This window comes from Falco naumanni, chromosome 2 (assembly GCF_017639655.2).
Source record: "Falco naumanni isolate bFalNau1 chromosome 2, bFalNau1.pat, whole genome shotgun sequence".
Classification (NCBI taxonomy): domain Eukaryota; kingdom Metazoa; phylum Chordata; class Aves; order Falconiformes; family Falconidae; genus Falco; species Falco naumanni.
This window is the reverse complement of record NC_054055.1, coordinates 79,238,632-79,261,336: the sequence shown is the minus strand read 5'-3', so window position 1 is coordinate 79,261,336 and position 22,705 is coordinate 79,238,632. Positions and strand designations below refer to the sequence as shown.

General features: G+C 41.2%; 1 protein-coding gene across 2 annotated transcripts in view; it reads right to left on the bottom strand.

Moving 5' to 3' along the window:
• Positions 1-16,336: 16,336 nt before the first annotated feature.
• IGSF5 (immunoglobulin superfamily member 5) overlaps positions 16,337-22,705 on the bottom strand; it is a 33,159-nt gene continuing 26,790 nt past the window's right edge. For both annotated transcript variants that reach the window (XM_040585106.1, XM_040585105.1), the window contains one exon: positions 16,337-17,020. In XM_040585106.1, coding sequence (XP_040441040.1) covers positions 16,990-17,020 — 31 coding nt within the window. In that variant the 3' untranslated portion in view covers positions 16,337-16,989. The remainder of the gene's footprint in view (positions 17,021-22,705) is intronic.

Genomic DNA, 22,705 nt, shown 5'->3' with positions numbered 1-22,705 from the left:
AATGGTAAGTGATACAGACCGCTGAGAGAAAATCTTTTCAGTTCCCATTGACACTGATAGGAGTCATATTGGTCTCTCTTCTTCATCAGCAAATTAAACGTGTGAAATTCAAGTAGAAAATCTCATGGTGATAATTCAGGCTGTGCACTCTGCTGAGCACAGAGAAACATGTTAGCAGAGAAGGCTCTTTGCACTAGATTCAGCAGGGGAATATGCGACGTTTTTGTTTTCTGACCTGCTTTGTGGAGTTCACAGCTTCCAAGAGAGGCACACTGGAGAGCACACCAAGCTCTGTCTGGGGAAGCCCAGAGGTCCCATGGTACTCAGCTCCACCCACTGCAGGACATCCCTGTGGCCCCAGTTCAGTACCTGTGGGCAGGATTGATGTGAGCCAGCATTTTGAGGAATGAGCTGCCTGGATTAGCTAGTGGAAGAAGCAGAAGTGGGTGGAAAACCCTCCCTTCTTGGGGCCCTGTATTAGATTTGCGTTCATAGCCAGGTGCCACTCTTTTCAAATACAGCATCGGGCATGGTCTCTTCTTCTAGAGCAATGATGCTGATGGCAATAGCACTGCCCTTCACGCAATGACTCTCTGCTCTGAGGACAACCTGCATATTTTTGTAGCACGCAGTCACAGCATAAGATGCAGAAGCTGCCCTCAGACAGGTTCCTGAATGAGCACAAGACTCCCCTCTCCCCAGTGAAAGCCCGTGACCACAGACATGCACCTGTTCTCTCTCCCTCTGAACAAATCTTGTTCATTGCCTCCCAGGTTTGCATAGTGTGCAGTGGAGAAAACTTCCATTGCCAGCCAAAGAAATCTAAACATAAACTGTGGGATGAAATGCTGTGTGCCTTTCCTACTTCTCAGTGTGGACCTGCTGCACTTAGAAACTCTTGAACGTACAGGCGCACAGATACCCCCTAATCTTGGATGCAGCCTGAGCTCTGATATTTTCATCTGTGAGCCAGCTTAGTTTGACATATCTTGAGTTCTGGAAATGCAGCAGCAACTTGAACTTTTCAGAAGGATCTTAGAATAAAAATAACTGTAATATTTGTTTTATTTATAGTCTGTCATTTGTGCTGTCTGATGGCACCAGGTTTTAGTTTTGAGGTATCCTTTCACTGGCAGCTTTTCTAACCTATGGCAACCCTGTAATTTAAAGGTGCCCCAAAGATCAGCTTTTACTTAAGTGCACAGGTAAGTAGTGACACTTCTAAATAGAGAAAATGTTCTAAGGTAATCTGTTTTCAAGTGCCATTATATTCTGAAAATTGACTATTAAAATACCACCTTCTTGTTCATTATGTCTGCACCGCGCTATGTGTTCAATCTTGTCTGCTAGCATATGACTGCAATTTTACTCCCACTTACCTGAAAGACTCAGCAGAGAGCATCTGAGCTGGATCTCAAAACAGAAAGGCTCACAGGCTTGCGAGGAGTTTCACCTGTGTAAGGGGACTAACGATGGCTCTTCTCTGAAGACTGACCGATCCATAACTGAAGAACCATGTGTTGCATATACGGAACAAATTTGCTAATTGTAATTGGCAATGGCACACACCTGCACAGTCTTGCTTTAGTTGAAGGTGCCTACTAAGCGAAATGGTTTTATTAGAAGTATGGTTATCTGCAGAATTGATCCAGAAAAGACAGTAACACAGAGTGCAGAAGATACTTAGGTTGCTACATTTTTCAGTTAAAATTTGATTCAGATCATATCAAACCCCAAAAGAACAAAATCAAAATATGGCTGTGCCTTTGAAGGGGTTCCATATTACATCAGAGCAGAGCCACTCTGGTTGAATATATTTGGATTTTGACTGTGACTTCGAAAACTGAAGTTTCCCAGCACTTGAGATTGGTACGCTGAAGTGAAACCTATGCCTCTTGCTAGTTTTATGCTCTATGAATTTTTAAAGAGAAGGAACAATTTCACAGAAACTTTCAGGGAAAAAAAAAAAGTCCGTGTTGTGGCTGAAATCAAGGACATTGATTTCAAACAGAAAGCTTTCATTTCAGAAAGGCTGTGTGCCTTTGAGTACTGAAGGGGATCTGCAACATGACCTTAATTACAGAGAATATGCTGTAATTATAGGCTTTGGTTTGCTTCTTGATTTAACCAGCATAGCCCTAGACACTCTATGATGTATGACTGGTCATATCATGCATATCAGCTAATTTGCCCAAGTAAAAAAATTAAAATGTAGAAAAAAGACAGTTTCCACAGGTTTACCTCACATTAGTATGCCCTTTTACCTTTTAATTAAGAAGCTAATGGCTTTGGATAGTTAAACAATAAAATACATTTGAAGATCTGGGCCTTAGGGCCTTTGTTACAATAACCTTTGCTCCCATGCAAGAGGAATAAGTCAATGGTTCCAACAAAATCTTATTGTGGTTGGTGTCACAAAAATACCAAATATAATTTGGAAAAATTGAGTCTTTTCTCAAGAGAGTTGCATGACATGACTTACTGTACAGTGTGAGTCATCTTCTATCTTAAAAAAAAATAATCACCCAAATATAAGTGTCGATTCTTCAGTCTGGCCAAAGAATTTTGAAGGATGTAATCCAGAGATGTGTCCTTAACTTTGGTCTAGAGAGCCATTTTCAGTTTAAGCTTAATTCCCTAAACCTTTCAAACCCTGAAGAATGTTGTGGGTTTTGACTCTTTGTCTGGCTCTGTTTTGCAGAAGCCAGAGGATGTGAAAATGTGTTCAGATGTTACTTGACACTTACCCATGGTAGTTAACTTTTTACTAAAAAGGTAAAGAGACATAATAATTATCAGTTAACAATTTTCAATCTCTGTATAGACAAAGGAATTTATGTGATTAAAAGGATCCACAACAATTATAACTTGCAGAATGGAGAGATAAGGAAGTTTAAAGTATACTCTTTCCCTTACTGCAGTGACTTTGGGGAAAATAAGGTTAAGGCTAAATTCTCTGTACCTAGCCTCTCTTTCTGCGTACTTTGGATTAGAGAAAGGAAAAGTCAAACTCTTTGCCCCAAAATTCTCAGTGGCATCTTACAGAAATTATTTCTTTCCAGTACAAGCTGAGAGCATTAGGTGCTGCATATATATATGTATGTATGTATGAATGTATGTGTGTAGCATATGTCAGGGTGAAATAAGACTTCTAGGAGAGTCTCATTAGCTCTTGACCATTGCACAGGGGTCAGGGAGCATTTTCCCCTTTGTGTACACCCTAAATCCCTTATTCAGCTCAGAGACTAGATCTAGAAGGCTGCCGGCTTCAAAAGGCTTGAAGTGTACTGCAAAGATAACATCACTGCCAGTATTAACCTCTGCACGCAACTCAGGGATCACAGTTTTCTCTCCTACTCCACCTGCAGAAAGCTGGTTTGACCAAAAATGAAGGGTAGTGCTATAAGAGCCCTTCCACTGTGCACCACCTGGCAGTGCTGCTGGGACTGCTGGAGCTGCTGGATTTTTTTTTTTTCTTGGTCTCTGTAACAGCACAAGGCTGAAGTTCAGAAGAGTTTCTGTCCTGTTTGCTTTTCATCTTTAGTCAGAGCAGAGGCTTCAAAACAACCTCTGATCTTTGTGTCACAGCGCTCCCAAATTTTTCCAGACATTTTACAGAAAAAAATAAAAAGTTAAGACATTCAGACCCTTTTTTTCCATTTACCCCAGCAACCTTTTTAGTGCTGTCTTGATAGCAATTACACATAACATATTCCAGTAAAAGGAAGTTAAAGTCACCAGGTCAAGCAATCTGTAATTAGCAGCTGCCAAAATGAGGACACCAGTATGAACAAACTTCATCTCTGCTCTTCCCTCATGAAAATGCATGTTGGGGCTCTCCACTTTCCCAGAGGGCAGAAGCCTGCCTCTGCTGTGCAGGGAGGACTAGGTTAGGGCATGGATCAAGACCAAGCAGTTAGCTGGAGAGGGAAAAGCTTATCAATGTTAGGACTAACACATAGAAAGGTCAATAAATGTTAGGACTAACACACAGAAAGGTCAATAAAAAGGAGGATTTGTCTCTATTGCTAAATTTCTTGTTTAATATATATTTATGGATTGATCCGTGAAGCTTTGGAGTTCTCAGCCTCAGGTTCTGGGGACTTTTGACTCTTACCTACCTGGCTTTTAAATGAAGCTGGTTAGAATTAGCATTACATACAATGTTGGCTGGACGCAGGAAGCACAATATATACTAATACTTCCAGAGGGCCCTTCTAGGCCTATTTCCTACATTTAGTTTATTCACAAACTGGGATCTCTTCTACTTATCAAGGTAAAGGTATTTACTTAACATTCAGAAACTGAACTTGTCAATTCAATTAAGCTGGTCTCTTTTGTTAAGGAAAACATGAGATCAGCACTTTTTAATTTCTGAGCCATGAAGCGCAACAACAGACTGAGACAGATTGTGCTGGCTTCTGGAAATACCCTTAGTAATGGGCATGCTGAGACCCAAAACCAGCCACTTTAGCACAGCCCATTCTGTGACACTGAGTTAAATCTCTCCTTTTAGCAACGGTTAGTTTGCCAAGAGGAGTATGAGGCATGGAAAAGAAAGGACACATAAAGTATGCAAGGAAAAAAACCAGCTAATTGTGTTCAGTATATAAGAGCCTAAGCTGATGAATAGGTATGGCTAATTTGGCAGAATCTTTTAAAATGAAATTATTTGCATATTTTTTGTTAAGAAATGATAAAATGGAGATGGAAATAAAAGCAGCTCCCAGCTGAGTGATGGGAATGGATGACCCCTCATTAAAAGCACCTCAGTTTTAACAGAAAAAAATGCTTAGTTCTGTTTCCTTCATCTTTCTTCTACAATGTCTGTGTTACAAATAATAACACCTCATTTAGCTATTTCCTATGGTTTAACAGTGACATTTCAGTTTAATAGTTGATGACTTTTCTGAGGTCCCTGCCTACCCTATATCCTTACTAGAAAGTGCTCTCTCTTTGACCCATTATATTTAATTGAGGTGTTATTAAGTAAAGGTTCTTGTAAAGGTCAACAAAACTCTAAAATAGATTCATGAACACCAAAGAGACTTGGTTCTCTGTCCTGACTCACTGCAGTGCCGTTTTATTCAGCACAGAGTTTTCCATGGCCATATTTCCAAACCACCATCAGAAGGTGAGCTTGGAAGGGCTGGGCTCTCAGGGTTCTCTCTGTGGACCATGGAAGGACAAGTTTCCCCTGAGGGAATTTCAGGACATAACTGACCACCCTGATTTGTGTCCTAGCAGAGCATCTTTCTCTCTCCCCTCCTCCCTCTTCTTTAGCTTTCTTGTTAGATTAGGGAAAGCACCCGATGCTATTTTTTAGCCATTGCAGATATATCCTTAAAGGCTGGCACAGAAACCCTTCCCCTAAAAGATTATAGTCTTCTATGGATGGCAAGGTGGGGTGGTGGTGGTGGTTGTGGTGGTGTAACAAGGTCAAGTTGTGTGATCCCCCAATTCCAAATTCACAGGCTGAGTGTCTGGCACTATGTGCTTCTACAACTTTTTTTTTATCTTCCCTCTTTAAAATGCAAGTTACTCCCTCAAATGATCAGAAAGAAAATGGTTTTGAGCCAATTAGAAGCAGTTCAGGCACTACAGTGGCCTTGGCAGCATGATGGAGCACTGGCTATGGCTCTAATGGACTAACTAGCTCTGACCTCAGCTGCAAAATTCAGTAGTAGTCATGGATTAACTTTTTTTCAGGCATTTTGTTTTTATGAATAATAAGTATGTTCATTCACATAAAATACTCTAAGGACTTTTTGAAGGTCAGTGTAATCTAAACCCAGGTTCTCTTAAATATTTAGTTTATCATCTCTTTGTATTTAAAGTTTCAGAAGCTGAAACTTTAATGATGTTATGCAACTGTAAACAGATGAGTTCACCTGATATTGAGGAAGGCAAGGGTATTAAATAACATAGCTCTTACCCAGGAAAGCCCAAAAACTTTTTAGCTTCTTTTACAGAAGATGTTGCCATTTTGTTGAGCATTCATCTACCTTGCTTCATATTTCAAACAGATTCATAGAGTCAAAGAATAATTTAGGTCAGGAGGGACCTCTGGAGGTTGTCAGGTTCCCCAGCTCAGTGCAGGGCCAGCATCAGTGAGATCCTTATGTTGCCCCAGCAACAGCAATGAAATACAGCCCACATAAGGAAATGTAGTGTAACCATTTGATACAAACTTCTGGACACCATGTGTAAGGGATTCTGAAGAGTCTGGAATTTTTTTGTTTGTTTTGTGTGTATTAGCTTTGTCAATAATACATTATTATGTTGCCAGGTAGCAAGTAATTAGATATGTGAAACTATTTTCATACAAATTTCAGATGAGTAAAGAGGGCTTCAATGTGTACAACAAACTCCCTGTAGTTCCTATCTCTACCACTTTTTCTGTATTTGCAGTAATATTTCAGCAGTCCTAATACACACTGTGAGGGTTCCTGCTGTTGTTCCTTGGGTACAGACCCAGCCTATGTAGTTACTTGGCTGTAGAGTTATATCACAACATGGCTGTGCCAATCTGCTCCTGCACATGTCTCTTGGTGGTGCTTCTCCAGGGGCCACAGCACTGCTTGGGCTTTGAGGTATGCCCAGCCTTCCTGGGAGGCAGAAAACCTCCAAATACAAGGCCTGAGGGCAAGGGCTGCCTCATGTTGGACCTCTCTTACCCTGATGCAGGAGGAAAACCCTGCCAGTCCTGCACTAGTCTGTATGGATGTCTGGGGAATCTTTAATGAATTCTGATGCTTTCCTTCCTAATGGGACTTTCTGTTGGTTTGTTCTTGAGAGCTCTGTTTGATGAGGCACTGATCAGGGCAAGGAGTGAGAAGTAGGTGAAAGCCTATTGTATGCATATCCTCAAGCTCTTGAGTAATACTCACTAATACCTCATTAAGCAGGATGGTTAATTACCCTCTTGGTACTGCATCTGTAAACAGTTTGCTACTTATCTGCTTAGACTACATTTACATTCAGTATTAAAAAGCAGTGGCAAAATACTGTCCCTAACCTATGCACCATATATCAGCAATACCCGGGGTTCAGTGGGAAAAGGCAATTACGATTAGCACAAAACTGGAAAACAAGTAGTGTATGATTTGAGCCTTGGGAGAGCTGTTAGCACAACAGGCCAGTATCTTGTCTCAGTCATTCCATAGAATCTTTAATGTAGCGTCTTTAAACAACATAATTTCAAATGAATGAGGTTTGGTTTACAACAGCAGAAAAGACATAAGAATCAGCTTCTTTCTGCTTTCTGCTGTTGAAATGTGTCTTTCCCTCCCTGTCCCTGTTCTCCCTCCTCCCTCACTGCTGCAAAAGAGGGACAACTATTTTGGACTGTGACCAAAAGCATTGACAGAATGTATTTCCTGCTAGTTTCAGTTAATATGCAAAAAGATGTGCAAGCACATAAACATCCCAACTCAAGTCTATTTCCACATTAGATGTTTATTCCCCTTGTTCCATTGTACACATTTCTAAAAGGAGGTCATGACTGATGCCTTCAGAACAAAGTAACCATTATGTCCTTTGGAGTTTTTGTGTTATAAATTATCTTGGCCATAAAGTGCATTAAAAAATGTACCTGGCTATTGAGAATCACCATGCCCTGCACACTGAAATGCCAACTCTAACCCAGGGGAAGGAATCATTAATTTGGTAATGAAATGAAAGCATGATAGTAGATTTATTACTTGAATTGTTGATTATACCAATTGACCTTTTAGTTAGATCTTTAAACCTTCATAAAGTCCTCTTGCTCCTTGACAGTGAAAAACCAACAAACCTGTGCAAGCAGTTACATTCCTTCGACAACTGTGTTTGCGAAGCAGAAAACACAGCAAATGGAGCAAACTGAGTTCAGTGAACTCTTACCTATGAGGTCTCCAGCATAACATCAACTCAGGCAGCGTGAGCTGAATACTCTGCACTGTGCACCTGCGGTAGGAAAAGCAGTATAGCTACAGCCTAGCACTTACATGTAAATCGTTGCAATTACAGGCGGTTCAGTTGACGTTTTGAATTAACTTGGTCAATGACCCACGAGTGTGTCTGAAGGCAGTGCTTCCCTGGAAGATAAACACACAGAAAATAAGAGGTGACACACACTGTCATTCACTTGCCCACTGTGAACTTTTATGATGAAACAGCTGCAAAGAGCACAAAGGACATAGGTGTCTGGGCAAATCTTACCCAGTGGCAAAATTAACAAATACAAGCAAAGGAGTGACTTAAGTAATGTAACACTGGTAACCATAGCTCACGGCTCTTCTTACAGTTTCCATTTCAGAGCACCATTAATGACTTCATAATCATCTGACATTAATTGTATCTACCTCTGCCCTATCAAAAGGGATTAGCAGTTGAAATTAAGGAAACCAAGGCTTTGTAACTTATTAGCTATGAAGCTGCTGAGGGTAGCAATATAGCAAGAGAGAAAAGAAAACCTCGCTGGTTTGGTGGATAATCTTAACAATATGCATTAGAAAGTCTGCATTAATTATTTCTGATTGGGTTCATTGCAATAACTGAATCACATCTGCAATGCAGGGCAAAATTTGTCAGCAGTCTGGCCACTGAGGTCCAAGGGATATAGAATTCCTTGTTATTTCTGCAGTGCCATGCAGCTGCTCACGGAGCTTCACAGCCAGCTGAGGAGTCAAGGTAATTGCTCTGAGACATTTGGGTTCCTCATTAAACAAGTAAAGCTATGAGGTGACAACAAACTGAGGGCAGAGGGGGAGAAAAGAAGCATCTGCAAAAAAAAAAGGGGGAAATGAAAACTTTTCTGGAGGGAAATAAAACATGCTGCAGTGGCGCAGCTTGGGTATGCGTAGTTCAGAGGTGACTTTGCCGCAGCTACTCAGCAGGAAAGCAGTTGCACTGGAAAGGTTTCTGGACACAGAAGCAATTTTCTTTAGGCATCTAAAGATTAGGGGCAGTACCACAGTGCGACAGGACTGAGTGGCTCTGGCCTTCCTGTACCAATACACACAGGTTGCTCAGTGGGCCCAGGTTAATGAGGACAAATGGCTTGTCTCCTTCTTCCCTGTATGACCACTCAATGGACTCTTTGTGTGCCCGTGTTATGTGGCAAAGTGAGCAGCTGCCTGGCTCCTCCGTTTGAGTAAAGGACCTGTGCCCTGGGAACGGCGCAGGGCATCGGCAGTGCTGTGGTCATTGCAGAAAGAGCCTCAGCAGCAGGACCGACCAAGGGCCACGCTGTGCCTCACTGCCTCATGGCAGGACTGCACTTCTATCTGGAAGTAACTCTGTTCCTGAATGAACAGGGGCTCCTCGGCATAACGTGCAACCAGTGGGAAACTGCAGAAGGTGTACTAGCTGCTTAGTTTGTGGTGTCTGTAAAAACAACTTCTAAATCTGCTCTCAAAATAATCTTTTTTACAACCTGAGGAATCCCTGCAGCTGTTTACCAGGAGACTGAGAACTTCTATGCAGCTCAGAAAGGGCCCAGCAGCAGTGCACCGCACTGGCAGCAGCAGTGTGGGGCTGGTCCAGCAGACAGTGACCCTTGCCTTGAGAACCCATCTCCATGGGACACAGGAAAAAGAGCAGAGCAGCTCCAGGGACCGTCACTAGGTCAGCCAAAAGTCCTGGTGACCACACAGGGCCGTAGCAGCAGGCAGATTCAAGCTCCAGCCACCAAGTGAAGCCAGGGCAGGGCCAGTGAGGTGCAAGGTCTGGGTGGTGTGCCTGCGTGCAGGGTGGGTAACTGAGTTCCCAAGCCAGAGGGCACAGGGTACACGAGCAGAGGCCCCCAATGAGGCTTCTCACTGCTCTTTCCCACAGTTTAGCTGTTTTCACGGAAGCGTGATGGAAGGTTACCCAGCATCACCATATTTGAGCAGACCTCAAACACAGGCAGCTCAACCCTTAGATGCATGGGGTGGAAGAGGCTGCAGAGGAGGATTACAGAGATGGCTATGGAGGCTGTTGGCATACTCAGGGCGCTGACAAGCTTCTTAAGAATGCTATCAAAATTGCATATGGAAGCTAAGTCATTTCATTAGATCTCCCAAGACCTCAGCTATTAGGTATCAGCTCAGAGCAGTGGAAATATGTGTGTGCTGCCACAGCATCTTCCTCCTCCTTTACCTTGTACTTTCCAGCCCTTGCACCTCCCAATGTTCCATCCTCTTTAGTATATGCATCTTATAAACACATTTAATACACACAGCTAATCTGGAAAAAAAATGTAAAATATGGCAGCCTTGGAAGGAATATGTTTATTTGTAACTCTGGACAGTAATACCAAATAAGAAATTCCTTTTAATTTTAAAATAGACTTACCCCACTGAAATCAGCAAAGATGTTGCATGAACAAAGGGAACAGAATCTTGACTTGTGATTTAATGCAAATTTATAAAATTTCCTCAAATTCGGTTGCACAATAGAATATAGAATGTCACAGTTCTTTTTAGGATCTTAAGGTGAAAGGGAATCAATAATTAGGTCTTAAGTTCATATTGCTGATATTTCAGTAGGTTATACTCAGGTGATGCTTTTTCACCAAAACACTATGACACTGCACCACAGGAGCACAGTGCCACAGCAAAAACCTTGCCTCATGTTTTAAAGCATTACATAATTCAGATATAGCCCCAGTATGACAGAATCCATGGTATAACAACCACATTATCATTTTAGGAAAAAAGGGTTAATTTTATTTTAACCTGTGTTGCAGTTACAGCTATTCTTCAAAGTATATTGCTCTGTTCCATGCAGGGAGAAGCACATTGTCCTGCTAGTGGGTGTGAGGACTCCTGGTGATCAGCAGTCCCATCCTTGTCACTCCCCTCTGTTTGTCCCCTCCTCTGGCAATGGGTAAGAGAGGTACGGGAAAGTAACAGTTCCTCTGCCAGCTTGGATGCTTCCCCAGTGAATTTTGACGGCTTGGCATAGATGCTGCCTCTCTCTTTCTCTGCTTTCATTTGTTCATTTCACAAATGGAAACTATGAAGCAGTGATCAGATTTCAGGTCTTTTCTGAGCTCAGGCCGAGGTACCACCTCCTCACAAACAGCACCAAAGGGCCTGGTGGGTAATGTAGATCTTAACAAGGATCAGAGAGCAGCCTTTCAAATTTCCAATATGCAGATCTCCACAAAAATGGCTGCTAAATTTGCTTGTATTTTAACAGAACAGTCTCTGTTTTGCATGGTTTGAGTGTATCTTAACTGCTCTATACCGAAAAATAACACAATCCAGAGTACATAAGGCTAATTTTCAAGCAGGGATTGCTGTCCCACCACTCCTTCAGTGAGGACCAGCAATCATCATGAAGAATATTGTCTTCTGCATAGGTGCTGCAACATGCAAGGAAAGTGCTAAGACAAATTCAAAGGGCATAACGTTCATTTTAACAAATTATATGGCTTCATAGTAAAACCAAATAAATGTATTGCCTCATTAGGGGGGGTTGCTGCCTGTCGTTGGGAAGGGCAGTAGGGTGACATCTAGATGAAACTGTGTCTCTGAAGAGTGGTATGGAACAGTCCCAGGATCTGGTAGCTTGTAGCACTTCACTGGGAAAGAAAAATGCAGTCTGCTACCTTCTCTGAAGACTGTCAGCCATAGGGCAGGTGGTTTGACCATGACTATCCCTTTGTCCTTTCACAGTAGGTCTAAAATGGGTGGTAGCAACACTGATGTTTGCAGCAGAGAGACCCAGGGTGCATGAACACGTGGTCCAAGTGAGCAGAGCTGAGACCACAGCATCAGTATCTGACTGGAAAGTCATTGGGACTAAGGGGATCAATAGTACAGATGAGCTGATCCAAGGTCAGAGCAGCCTCTGGGCTTTTTGTGATGGGAAGGTAATGAGATAGAGGCAGAACTGAGATGGATCTGGTTGGCTTCTCTAATAAAAACATCTTAGCATTGTCTTCCCTGGATTCTGGCATTCTTTCCCCAAATAAAAACAAACAGTGTTTTGCTGGAACATGATTTTTTTTTAAAGGCACTTAGAGTAAGCCTCATTTGAGGGAGTGATCATACCACAGTAGAAAATAAACAATATAAATAACATCTGTGTGACGTGAGTTCTGCTATGAGAGCTAATGCCAAATGATACTGGAACCTCCCAGACATTAATTCTCTGAGCTGAAGAGGAATAGCCTACTGCAATATTCCTCTGAGCCAGCCAATATCCGTATTCATTTCAATAACTATCTGTGCTAATCTATCATAAATAATCCATGGTTTTTAGGATAACATAAAGGAGTTGTTACCAACCTGCGCCTCCCAAAGAACAGATCTGGAGCCGGATGAGGAACGGATAAGAGAAAACTGAATTTCCCAGGGCAGGAGTGCAGGAATCTCTTGCACAGCTACAGACTGCAGCAATTCAGAGCACTCCTGTCAAATCCCACCGTCACAGCAACACGGCAATCTTTTCCACTGGCTGTGGAGCTGTGGTGCAGACATGTTCGTGTGGGCTCAGCTTGGCTTCTCTTTCTTTCTCCAGTTTTTCCCAACAGCAGTTCAGGAAGGTCAGCTAGGATTTGCATACTGTCCTCCTGAAGTCCCAGTAGGTGGGATGACGGAAATACACAGCTATCAGTGTGTGTGCGTAGGCTGGAGAAAGATTGTAGTAGAGGTAGTATGTTTTATTGGATCAGCTGGTATTGCTGGAAATATCAGACAAACTTTCAGGTATGCAAACCATTGTTCAGGTCTGAAATAGAAGCAGCAATTTTCAGAGCTAAATACAAGCTGAGAACAAATGTTCAGATGTTAATCAATTATGTATCAATTAGGCCTTTGTTTAAAGGAAAGGTATTTGGTATCTGTGGAGAAGACAGGATGGTAAAGAGGGAGGAAAGTGAGAGGCAGAGAAAGTTACACTTAAATGAGGCAGCTTGTCACCTGGGGGAAGAGAGACAGGTAGTTTATAGCCTGGGGAACAAGAGTGGATCGTGGTGAGTAGGAGGAAAGTCTAATCATGAAAGTCACATCTACTGAGAGTGTGCTCCTCCATATCAAGTGGCTTTATGAATTTCAATTCTTAACCTCATCTTTAGAAGGGGTTTTGGAGTCTGTTCAGGAAAAAGAATACGAAGATGCCAAAGGTGTTTTGAAAGCAGTGTTCTCCTGTTGGCAGGGTTGGGTTTTTTTATTACCACTTGACCATATGAGACCATTTTGGTCTATACTGATTGCTTAATTTCACTTACACGGTTACCATGAGCCAACTGGATTAACTTTGTTGTATTTCTGGGGATGTGAATATGGGATTTAGAGAAATTCAGGAGGGAGAGTTGGGAGTGGGCCCCATTTTAGAGGGATAAGATCTATTTGGGTGGAGAGGGAAGGGTAATAAATTATCTGCAACACTTTGAGGGCACCATCCTCTGGTTTTCCAGGAGCTTCTGCTGGGGAAGCTTGTAGGAAGCTGTGTCCTTCCTACCTCACGCAGATCCTTTTGAGGAAAGAAACAGTAAGGCCAGTAACAGAAGAGTTCCCCTTTCTGTCACTGGGAGGCCCAAATACTTGAGAATTGTGTGGGTTAGGTTAGCAGCACCACATATTATATATTCTACCAAATAAATATTAAAAATAGAAGCTCTATTCAATCAGATCAGTAAGAAACCAAGTGTTTAGTCAACACTGTGAGTACCCTTCAGTAAGAGTTCATCGGTTGATTCTGCCCAGCCCACACAAACCTGATGTCCTTTTTTATTGTTAAAAGAAACCTCCACATGAAGCCAGTGTTGTTTTTAAGTGGCTTTGTATTAAAGGTAGCCTGAATTTTCTGTCAAATATAAAACTGATGAGACAATGTTTGGGAAACCTTAATGTAGAATGTAATACTGTTTATCTCCAATGCATTTTTTCCCACATATACATATATGGAATTCAAACCAGAGCATTTTGTGAGGAAACATGGAATGGTTTTATACCATCAAACTGTGCACAGTCTGTCAGCAGTAAAAAACTAGATACTTCTAAATTACTAAAATGCCCCTCAAGTCATAATTATAAATCAATATGCATGTGTACAAAAGATTGGTGCCTCCATAAAGTGCCTGAAACTCAATATTTTTAGTCTGCTGTGTCTTCTGAAAATGCCTGCATATTTTATGTTCCCTGTGTGCTAAAAATTGTCTCTATATTTTATGTATTGTTATTTGTGGAGCTCTATTTGCAAACAGAAGTAACAGCTAGTACTGGAAATAATATACAGGCTGTATAACATGCCTGCAGAAAACAAATCTGGAAGCATACAGGTGCCCCCAACTATAAATTTCAAGGACACCATCAGAATTTTTAACCTCATGCTAGTGCTGTTAAGATTATACTGTAGCTGTGTGGGATGCATTCTTGTAGCTGCAAGGAAGGAAAATAGCTCCAGATGCTGGTTAATGTGCACGTTTCCATGGCTGTGGTACCTATTTGTGCAAAAAATGTTCTTTTCATCGAGTCACTGGGATTTGCAGTCAGTGGGATTTGCAGTCAGTGGGGTGTAATTCCTGTTGCTGCAGTGTGTTGTCCACTGGCAATCACCTACTGACAAGCGGTCCCTGAGGCAAGCGTGGCATGCTGAAGCACTTCCCAGCTCCCAGACAAGATGCACAGCTGGAGGGTGACCTGTCTGCACACCCCTGATATCCGACTGTGACAGCTTGGAGCTATCAGCAGGGAAGGGGGCTCCCACACCATTCCCGGATTAGAGGTATCACATCAGCCTATTGATTCAACAGCAGTGCCAGGAGGTGCTTTTGCCCAGCCACAGCCTGAAAACCAATTTGGGAAATGCTGCTGGTGTCCTCTGAAGAGCCTCAAGCATCAGGTAGCACAGCGCTGACATCGCAGCGGGGACTCCCCAGCGTGGAAGGCACCATATTGCTGGCACAGGAGTCCATCTTTTGGCTCAGAGCATGTGTCCTCTTGCCCGTGGCCTCAACACAACAGTGTTTGTGATTAATATGGAAGGCTATATATTAATTGGAGAAAATGTTTTCTTCAGTTCTAGGTTGGCTGCTTTGATATGATACCAAATAATATCTAAACTAAGCTTGAAATCAAGGGCTTTGAGATAAAATACCACAGTGTAGTTTGATTCCTTTTCAAAACACATTCAAATGAATCAACATTTTCTGCTAGGAAACTACTGCCTCCATGCAGTTTAATTTTTGTACTGCAGTGTTACATTTCTGACAACCAGCAGACTTGCTAAACATGCACATGCATAGAAAGCCCAAGGTCCATGGGTTTTATCCCTGAAGTCACAGCCTGGTGTTACCCTGGGCCTATGTCTCTCACACAATGGACATCCCTCTAATAAAGTGAATTTTTATTTGTGTTTCGGTTGCATTAATCTATAGTAGTAACTAGGAGATGTCAGCAATAGCAATACTTGTATCAGAATAAGGTAGGTGTTTCTCTCAGTGCACAGTTATTTCAACGAAAAACCACAGATATTCCACAATGTAAATTGCTTATATTGACCCAGCATAAAACTACAGCTATTTACATATCATACTGTTGGTACAGTTGCATTCAATGAGAATGCATTTCAAAGCTCTTCCTTAATCAAACAAGACAGAAAAAGTATAGATGGTCAGAATCTGAAACAGCTTTGTATACAACTGCACATGGCAGACCATGGTCTCAGCACTTGTTCTGGCAGACTGAAAATGCAACTAGCAGTGCAAAATCCGTCACAAGTGAGTGAGATGCCAAATGCTAAACATGCAAAACAACTTCTTTTTCCTGAGATCAAGTTTCAAATTACTTATTTTTGCTGCACAGATTATCGTTGCAAGTAATTCTCTTTAGTGACTTCTTTCAGCACTCAAACAGCACCTGCAGTGGTTCATCCAAAAGATTAATGTGCAAAACACTGAATAATTCAGAATGCTTTGAGTGGGTAGAAAGACAAGTACCCTGAAAATAATTTTTCTGGGAAAAGTTTTCCTTTTGGTTAAAAACTAACAGGCTTGAACTTTTTATTATCAAATACAAAATTTCAGACAAAGTATTTCAGCTAGAAATCGTAATTTTTATATTGGGAAGGCACCTATAGGGTCCATGTGCCAGATCTGCCCTACTGACAAGGCTGCCTAGCTAAAGTACCTTTTCCATGATCATTATCAACTCTATCCCTGATGAAACAACATTGTCCAGCACGAATACCAGCAGCCACCATTTGCTGTGACCCAAGTCATCTGGCTGCCAAACTTGGCCCACAAGTAGAACAGAGACATAAAGCATTCGAGCAACAACTCTTAAAAGCCAGGAGTTTCAAATCTACATTTTGCAGCTTAAGATTTTTGCATTTCAATCAAAATAAGATTTTTTTGGCGTGTGGGTGACATTTTTTTATTTAAAACCGGAACATCAGATTTAAGACAATTACCTTTAAGAAAAGGATGCATTGAAATGAAACAAATTCATCTTTGATCCAGAGATAGGGTTTTTTAGACATTTTGAAATAGCCCTCATGAAAACTTCCCTTGATTTTATTACAGAACAGAAATTGAAAATTGTTGATCTGTAAGCTGAAGATGATCAGCTGTACATAAAGTACATAAAAATAGCAGTAGATGTTGTATTAACGAATAGTATTATTAACCAGTTCTTCTGAATTAATAAATGTTTCGCAGTTCCCATCCTTGATCTTGCTGTGAATAAACGAACATTTCTGTCTGATAGGAATTTTGTTGATTTCCTTTGGACCCAAAGCACGGATTCTTGTTCTTGTAGAGTTCCATCAGATTCCCTGTCTCTGAAATTAAGGCTGTCATTTATGTCCATTATTTTGCTGAAATATCATATGTTACATTATAAAGGTTGCAATATTATTTCATCACATGAGGAAAAAAAGAAAAATAGCTTAAACTGACAGAACCGTTGCAGGAAGCCATCCAAATGTGCAAAATGCAACTGATCGATACAGAAATTTCCTGGAGAAGTGCATCCTAAACAAGTGTCACGTTTCTAATTTTCTTTGGGTTGATCAGATAATCAGTACGTCTTTGAGGTTGCACCTATGGGAGAGTAAAAGCAGTTATAGAACTAAAAGAAAACCTAGAAAAGCAGTCCCACAAGGGTCCTCAGAAAGTTACTTGCCAAATCCTCACCCCGAAGCATTATACCAAAGTGAAATCTATCATCAGCAACCCACTCAAAATCTAGATACAAAGGAAATGATGAACAGCATAACAAAATACAAGCTTCACACGCAACACACTGATGGCGGTTCTGGGAATTCATTAACTGATCTTATGCTACCTGTGAACTTCTTGTGGTCCCTGCAGTCTGTATTCTTTTAAGAAAAACATGATGTTGGGCGTTACTCCTCTGGTTCTCTTAAAGAAACTACATGTTAAGCTGTAAGAAAAACTTAACATCTGACATTCCTTTCCAAATATATTTGAAATTGCAAAAATAAGCATGCCAGTATTTCATGTATCTGAAAGACCGATCTCAACATCTCAGTGTTTATTCAAGGCAGGCTTTTTTTAAAGTTCCCTTTCCATCGCAGCAGCCTGTTTTCAAACTGACCCCAGTGGGATCAGTGCAGGGCAAATGTTCAGAAGTTTTGAAACCCCTATCTTCATTTGAAATCAGTACAGCAGATTTCCAGTCCTAATTATTTATGCACTTTTACAAAATATCATTGCAGAGGAAAAGACAAAGTATTCTCAAATGCATCCAAGAAACATACACTTCGGATATTTAAATGTAGTAGCGAGACCTCAGATAGGTTATTACAAAGTATCTCAAAGGAATGAAAATTTCTTCCAAAGTTATAAACATGTATCTTCACATAGCTTCCTAAATGAAACACCAGGGTTGAATGGTTTGCTGTGGCCATCCCCAGAGTTGGTTTTATCTGCCTCCAAGTAGATGCTATCTGCTGGCTACTGTTCCTTGCCACTTCCCCAGCTGGTCTCAAGCTCTTGGAAATTAATGGAAATTTCACTGTTCTTCCCAGTGGAATTTTTTATCAAGCCTGAGCTTGTTGCTATTGACCAAACTTGTGGTTTGTTTCTGTAGCTTTAATCATGTACAGTCTGTAATGCCTTGGTATTCTTCCAGTATTAAACATCTTAAATAATGCATTTTGTACATATGCATTATTGAATAAGCCATAGAGGAAAATGTTAAACAACAAATGTGGACAACATGTCTCTGGTATTTAATGAGTCCCAGCACCTAAAGGAAAACCATGGGATAAATATAACTATCCTAGAAACATTTCATAAGACAGCTGCCTTCTGTTTTAAACACAACTCTTTCTCCCCCACTCCCTGCCCCATCCCTTTTTGTTGCTTGAACATACTGCTGTTTTCTAAATTTACCCTTCTTTACTGTTTATTTCTGCAGAGAGGAGAGGTGCTCTGGGAAGTAACAGGACTGCCTGTCTCTGCTCAAGAGACCTTTGCCAAGATCTCTCTGCTGCATTTAATTTCTTGCAGTTCAGCCCAAAGACCTTACTGGTGCTCAGCAGAGACATCACTCGCTCATTTCCAGAGCACATCAGAAGTTTCCTCTGGTCTGTGTTACCCTGGAGATTAATATATGATGACATTTGCTCCATTTATGGCAGAACAGTTATTTGGCATTTCCTGATTATTCAGTTACAGGTCTGTTATGGCAGGCTTTCTCACTAGGACAGAGGTTTTGAGAAGCTCTCTGCTGCTACTCCCCCACAAAAATAACAAATTTACAAGTAGAATGGGAAAAAAAAATCTGAAAAAAAAGTTGAAGGCAAGTGTTATGTTTGTGGAAAGCAAGTATTCCCAGATACTGTGGAATGTCCTTTGAGTATAAAGTATACTGAACTAGTCAGCATCCTGAGTAACCAGAAAGTTTCAGAGGGTGTCCAAGACCACCTCACTGAACACTGTCTCTGAAAATTCCTGAAATAGGTCATTATTTGAATCCCATGTTTAGGAAAATACTGGGGTGGGAATATTGCCCAGAGCTTGTGGCACAAAAATGCTGTATTGCACCCCGATTCACAAAAGGAAGAAAGATATTACACAGAAAGTTCATCGAGTAATGTTGAAAGAGGCAGTGTTTATGGCCATCAGTAGGCAATACTACAGAAGAGTTTGGTTTGCATGTGATTATGAATAGGAGGGAACCAGGGGACTTGCACCAACTGGACTGACTGCCCGATCCTTCCCTGACAGCACTGGGGAAAATGTAACCTAAGCATGCCTCTTTTGCTTTAAAAATGTCACCTGCAAGAATAAGCCATCTAGCCCCTGCTTTGTCACAACATTTCTCCTCACCACCAGAGGAGGAACAGGGCAGCAAGTTCGCTCCTGGTGCCCACAATGGTTTGCCCTGCTGCATCTTTCATAGTTATTTGCTTTAGAATAAATGCCCTGGGTTACTTATATTTTATTCTCACTGTGCTCTGATATCAATTAATGAATAATTCCATGAATTTCATTCAACTCATGCTGTGTACTGGCCCATTTTCTGTGCAGCTTTCTCTGAAGTAGCACAGCCTTACTGCGGTTGTAGTTCACTGAATATAACTTCACTGAAACGGAGGCTGCTGGCTGCTGATCAGTCACCTAAACCCCATTTTCTGATGCTGTAGAAGACCTCATACAACACATAACAAATACAAAATGCAGAGGAGTAGGACCACAACAATTTTTTATTTAGACCCTGATATGCTACAGCTGCTAGTGCCTCTGCTTGGTTTTGATTTCAAAGTTGTTTCTTCTTCAGATTAATTCAGCACTCTACTAGTCCTGTCAGTCCTAGTCTGAGAAAAAATAGATTCATTATTCATTACATCCTACACACTGAAGGAAAAAAAAGACAGCTCTAGTGGTTCACTGCACAGCCCAGCATTACAGGACTGAGTTTCTAAGGTGGTCCCCTGTATCAGTAAGGCTGCAATATCGTCAGCGTTTCTTTAACAAAATTTTAAATCTTTTCATACTGTCAGCTTGGCATCTAGTTAACCATGGATATTTGACAGTCACACGTTTCAAAGCCTGCCTGTTAACTTATCATCTGCCCTGGATGCTTTTTTATAGGGATAACTATAAAGGATCTATTATACTGGGAAAAGCTTTGCATAGTTTGTTGGTTTGGCTGGGGAGACAGATGGCCAAATCTTTCCAGGTGTTCAAGCTCTTCAGCCAGACAGGAAAAAAAAAAAAAAAAAAAAAAAAAAAAAAAAAAAAAAAAAGAGGTAGAAATGCTTGGATGAATAAGAAGGTAAAATAAATGTGAATTCAGCTGATTTCAGGGCTGAATCCTTCAGTGATGTTTTGAATACTGATCTTCAATCAATGAAAGAAGGACTTCTGCTATTACAAACATGTTGTAGTCATTTCTGTAACCCATATGACGTCAGTGATATGAATGGTGAACACACATCTAGCATTATGAAACAGGGCTCTGATCTTTAAATTGATTTGACAGATGGCAGCTCCTCAGACAATGCTGTGGAAATGTGTGATAAACTGAAGGCTTTGCCTGCTATTAGCCAACGAAAAAAAATCCAAATCTAACTGCATTAGAACAAATTGCTGAAATTAATGTGGTAGGAGTACTTCCAAATGTGTCTGCACGCATCACACATTTGGCTGTTAACAAAAAATCAGGGAGGCACAGCTTTCTGTTTCTGAAGGTTATTTTCCCCCTTGCCCTTTGTTTTTAATTTTCATTCCAAATTCACTTCATTTATAGGAAAACACCCATCCAAAAGTACCGGAGACCCTCAAAATAATTCAGAACACTATTGCTTCAACTAGCAAACCAGTTCCATCCTGTCAACTTTTCATACACTCATGCACATTTCCCTGTCCATCAATAGGCAGACAGCCTGGAAATTCCTTCTCACATCTTTGTGGGTTAATCCCACCCACATAACTTCATTCCTCCCCTTCTTCCACAAACACTGGGGAAATCATACTATAAACTGTACCTGCCTTTTCTGTATCTGTGTCATCAATATTTATTACTCTTTTAATCAAGATATGCTGACCAATGAACATCATAACATGACCTACTCTATAGTACCTCAGTAGGGGTAAAATTATTTGCTGTCATTTGTTTGTATTTCTATTTATTGACCTTTTAATTTGATTTTGATAGCTTAATTTTTCTTTTCAAACAATCCTCAGAGTCAAAGCAGTTATATAGAGTGCATTAAACGGAGCTACAATTCATCATTCATTTCCTTCCCAGTATAAAACCACAACCACAACTAAATGATATTTCCAGTTTATAGAGTGTCATTTGGAGTAGTTAAGAAGAAAAATAGATTCTTCCCCATTAATGGAGCCATGACTCACTCTGGATTGGAGAGGAGGAGTGTGGTTGTGGTGGCAAATGCAAACCTCCTGTAGCTGTGCTGAAGTCAGCTGAATTACACCAGGGATGAATCTGGCCCACTAAAAATGAGCACTCATCCCTCTTATCAAATGGTCTTCTGATCTATCATAGAGACATTTATGGTATATTAAATGGACTAATTATGAAGCTTGTGTAGGAAACTGTTCAGTCCTGCAAGGCCCTGAGTCCTTAGAGCTCCTTTTGTACCAGTGGGACTTGAAAAAATGCCGTTCCTTGGGAATGGCACTCAGGATGTGGCAGAACAGGCCCTATGGCCCTTGTTCGGGCTAAACTGCCTGTGGGACTGCCCCAGATCTGCTAAAGCCAAGGTAAAGGATCCCCCTCATGGCACCTGGGTTTTAGAAGGAGCTCTGTGCAATGGGTTAGGGCACAAGAAATGGCCCCTCAGATGGGACCTTGGTCCCTGACACCCATTTGGCCTGCAGCTCAGCCCTGGGACTAGGAGTAAGGATCTCTCTCCTCCCATCCCATCGCTGACAGTAACAAAATATGCAATTAAATGGAAGCCTGTAACTCTACTCTCCATTTGACCTTTTCTTGGCTAATGTAATCAGAATGAAGACCTTCCAACACCCCTGACTGATGCTGCTGGCCTCCTCTTCCAGGGGGTGGTAATTTTTTTCCTCAGCTCAATAATTCAGTTCGATATTCATCATTTTTTAAATGTCTCACACACCGTTTTTTCCCCCCTTCTTCTTCGCTGAGGTATTACTTTTCCCTAAGATGATTTGCCAGTTCTTTTGTTCATGTTGTGAATTGATCAGTGCAATAGCTGGGCAACATTTATCTTCTGTGAACATTTTGCATTAGTTTCTGATTCAAGAAGTTTGAATGGCCAATAGCTGACTTAAGTGATTTTCTGTTGTCACCTTCTACAATGAGACCCACCAGGTATTTCAGGCTTTGTACCTGGTTGGGTCCACGGGTAAGGACTTCTGCGGAAATAAACCTGTGATACAAAGTCTCTCTTAATCTCTCAAATAATTTAAAGTTTGAACTTTTTACATAGGGAACAAAAGGGATCAAATTTGAAGCTGACACCCTCAGAGACGCAGGAAGACTGCCTAATGCCTCTGAGCTGTGCTGAAATTTTCCATCCAGTTTTCTCCTAGGAGTGGGAGGAATGGGCTGTGCAGCAGGTATGATCGCCTCTGTCCAGTCAAAATGCTAACTTGAAAAATCTTCTTGCACTTCAATTGCCCTGCTTTTCACCTCACCCTCACATCCATGACGTTCTTTTAATTTTAAAACTCTCCATTCAAACTTTGCCCATATGGGTCTCTTTTCTGGCCTTGTTGCTGTGGTTACTCCTGATCCCATAAGGTGACAACAAAGCC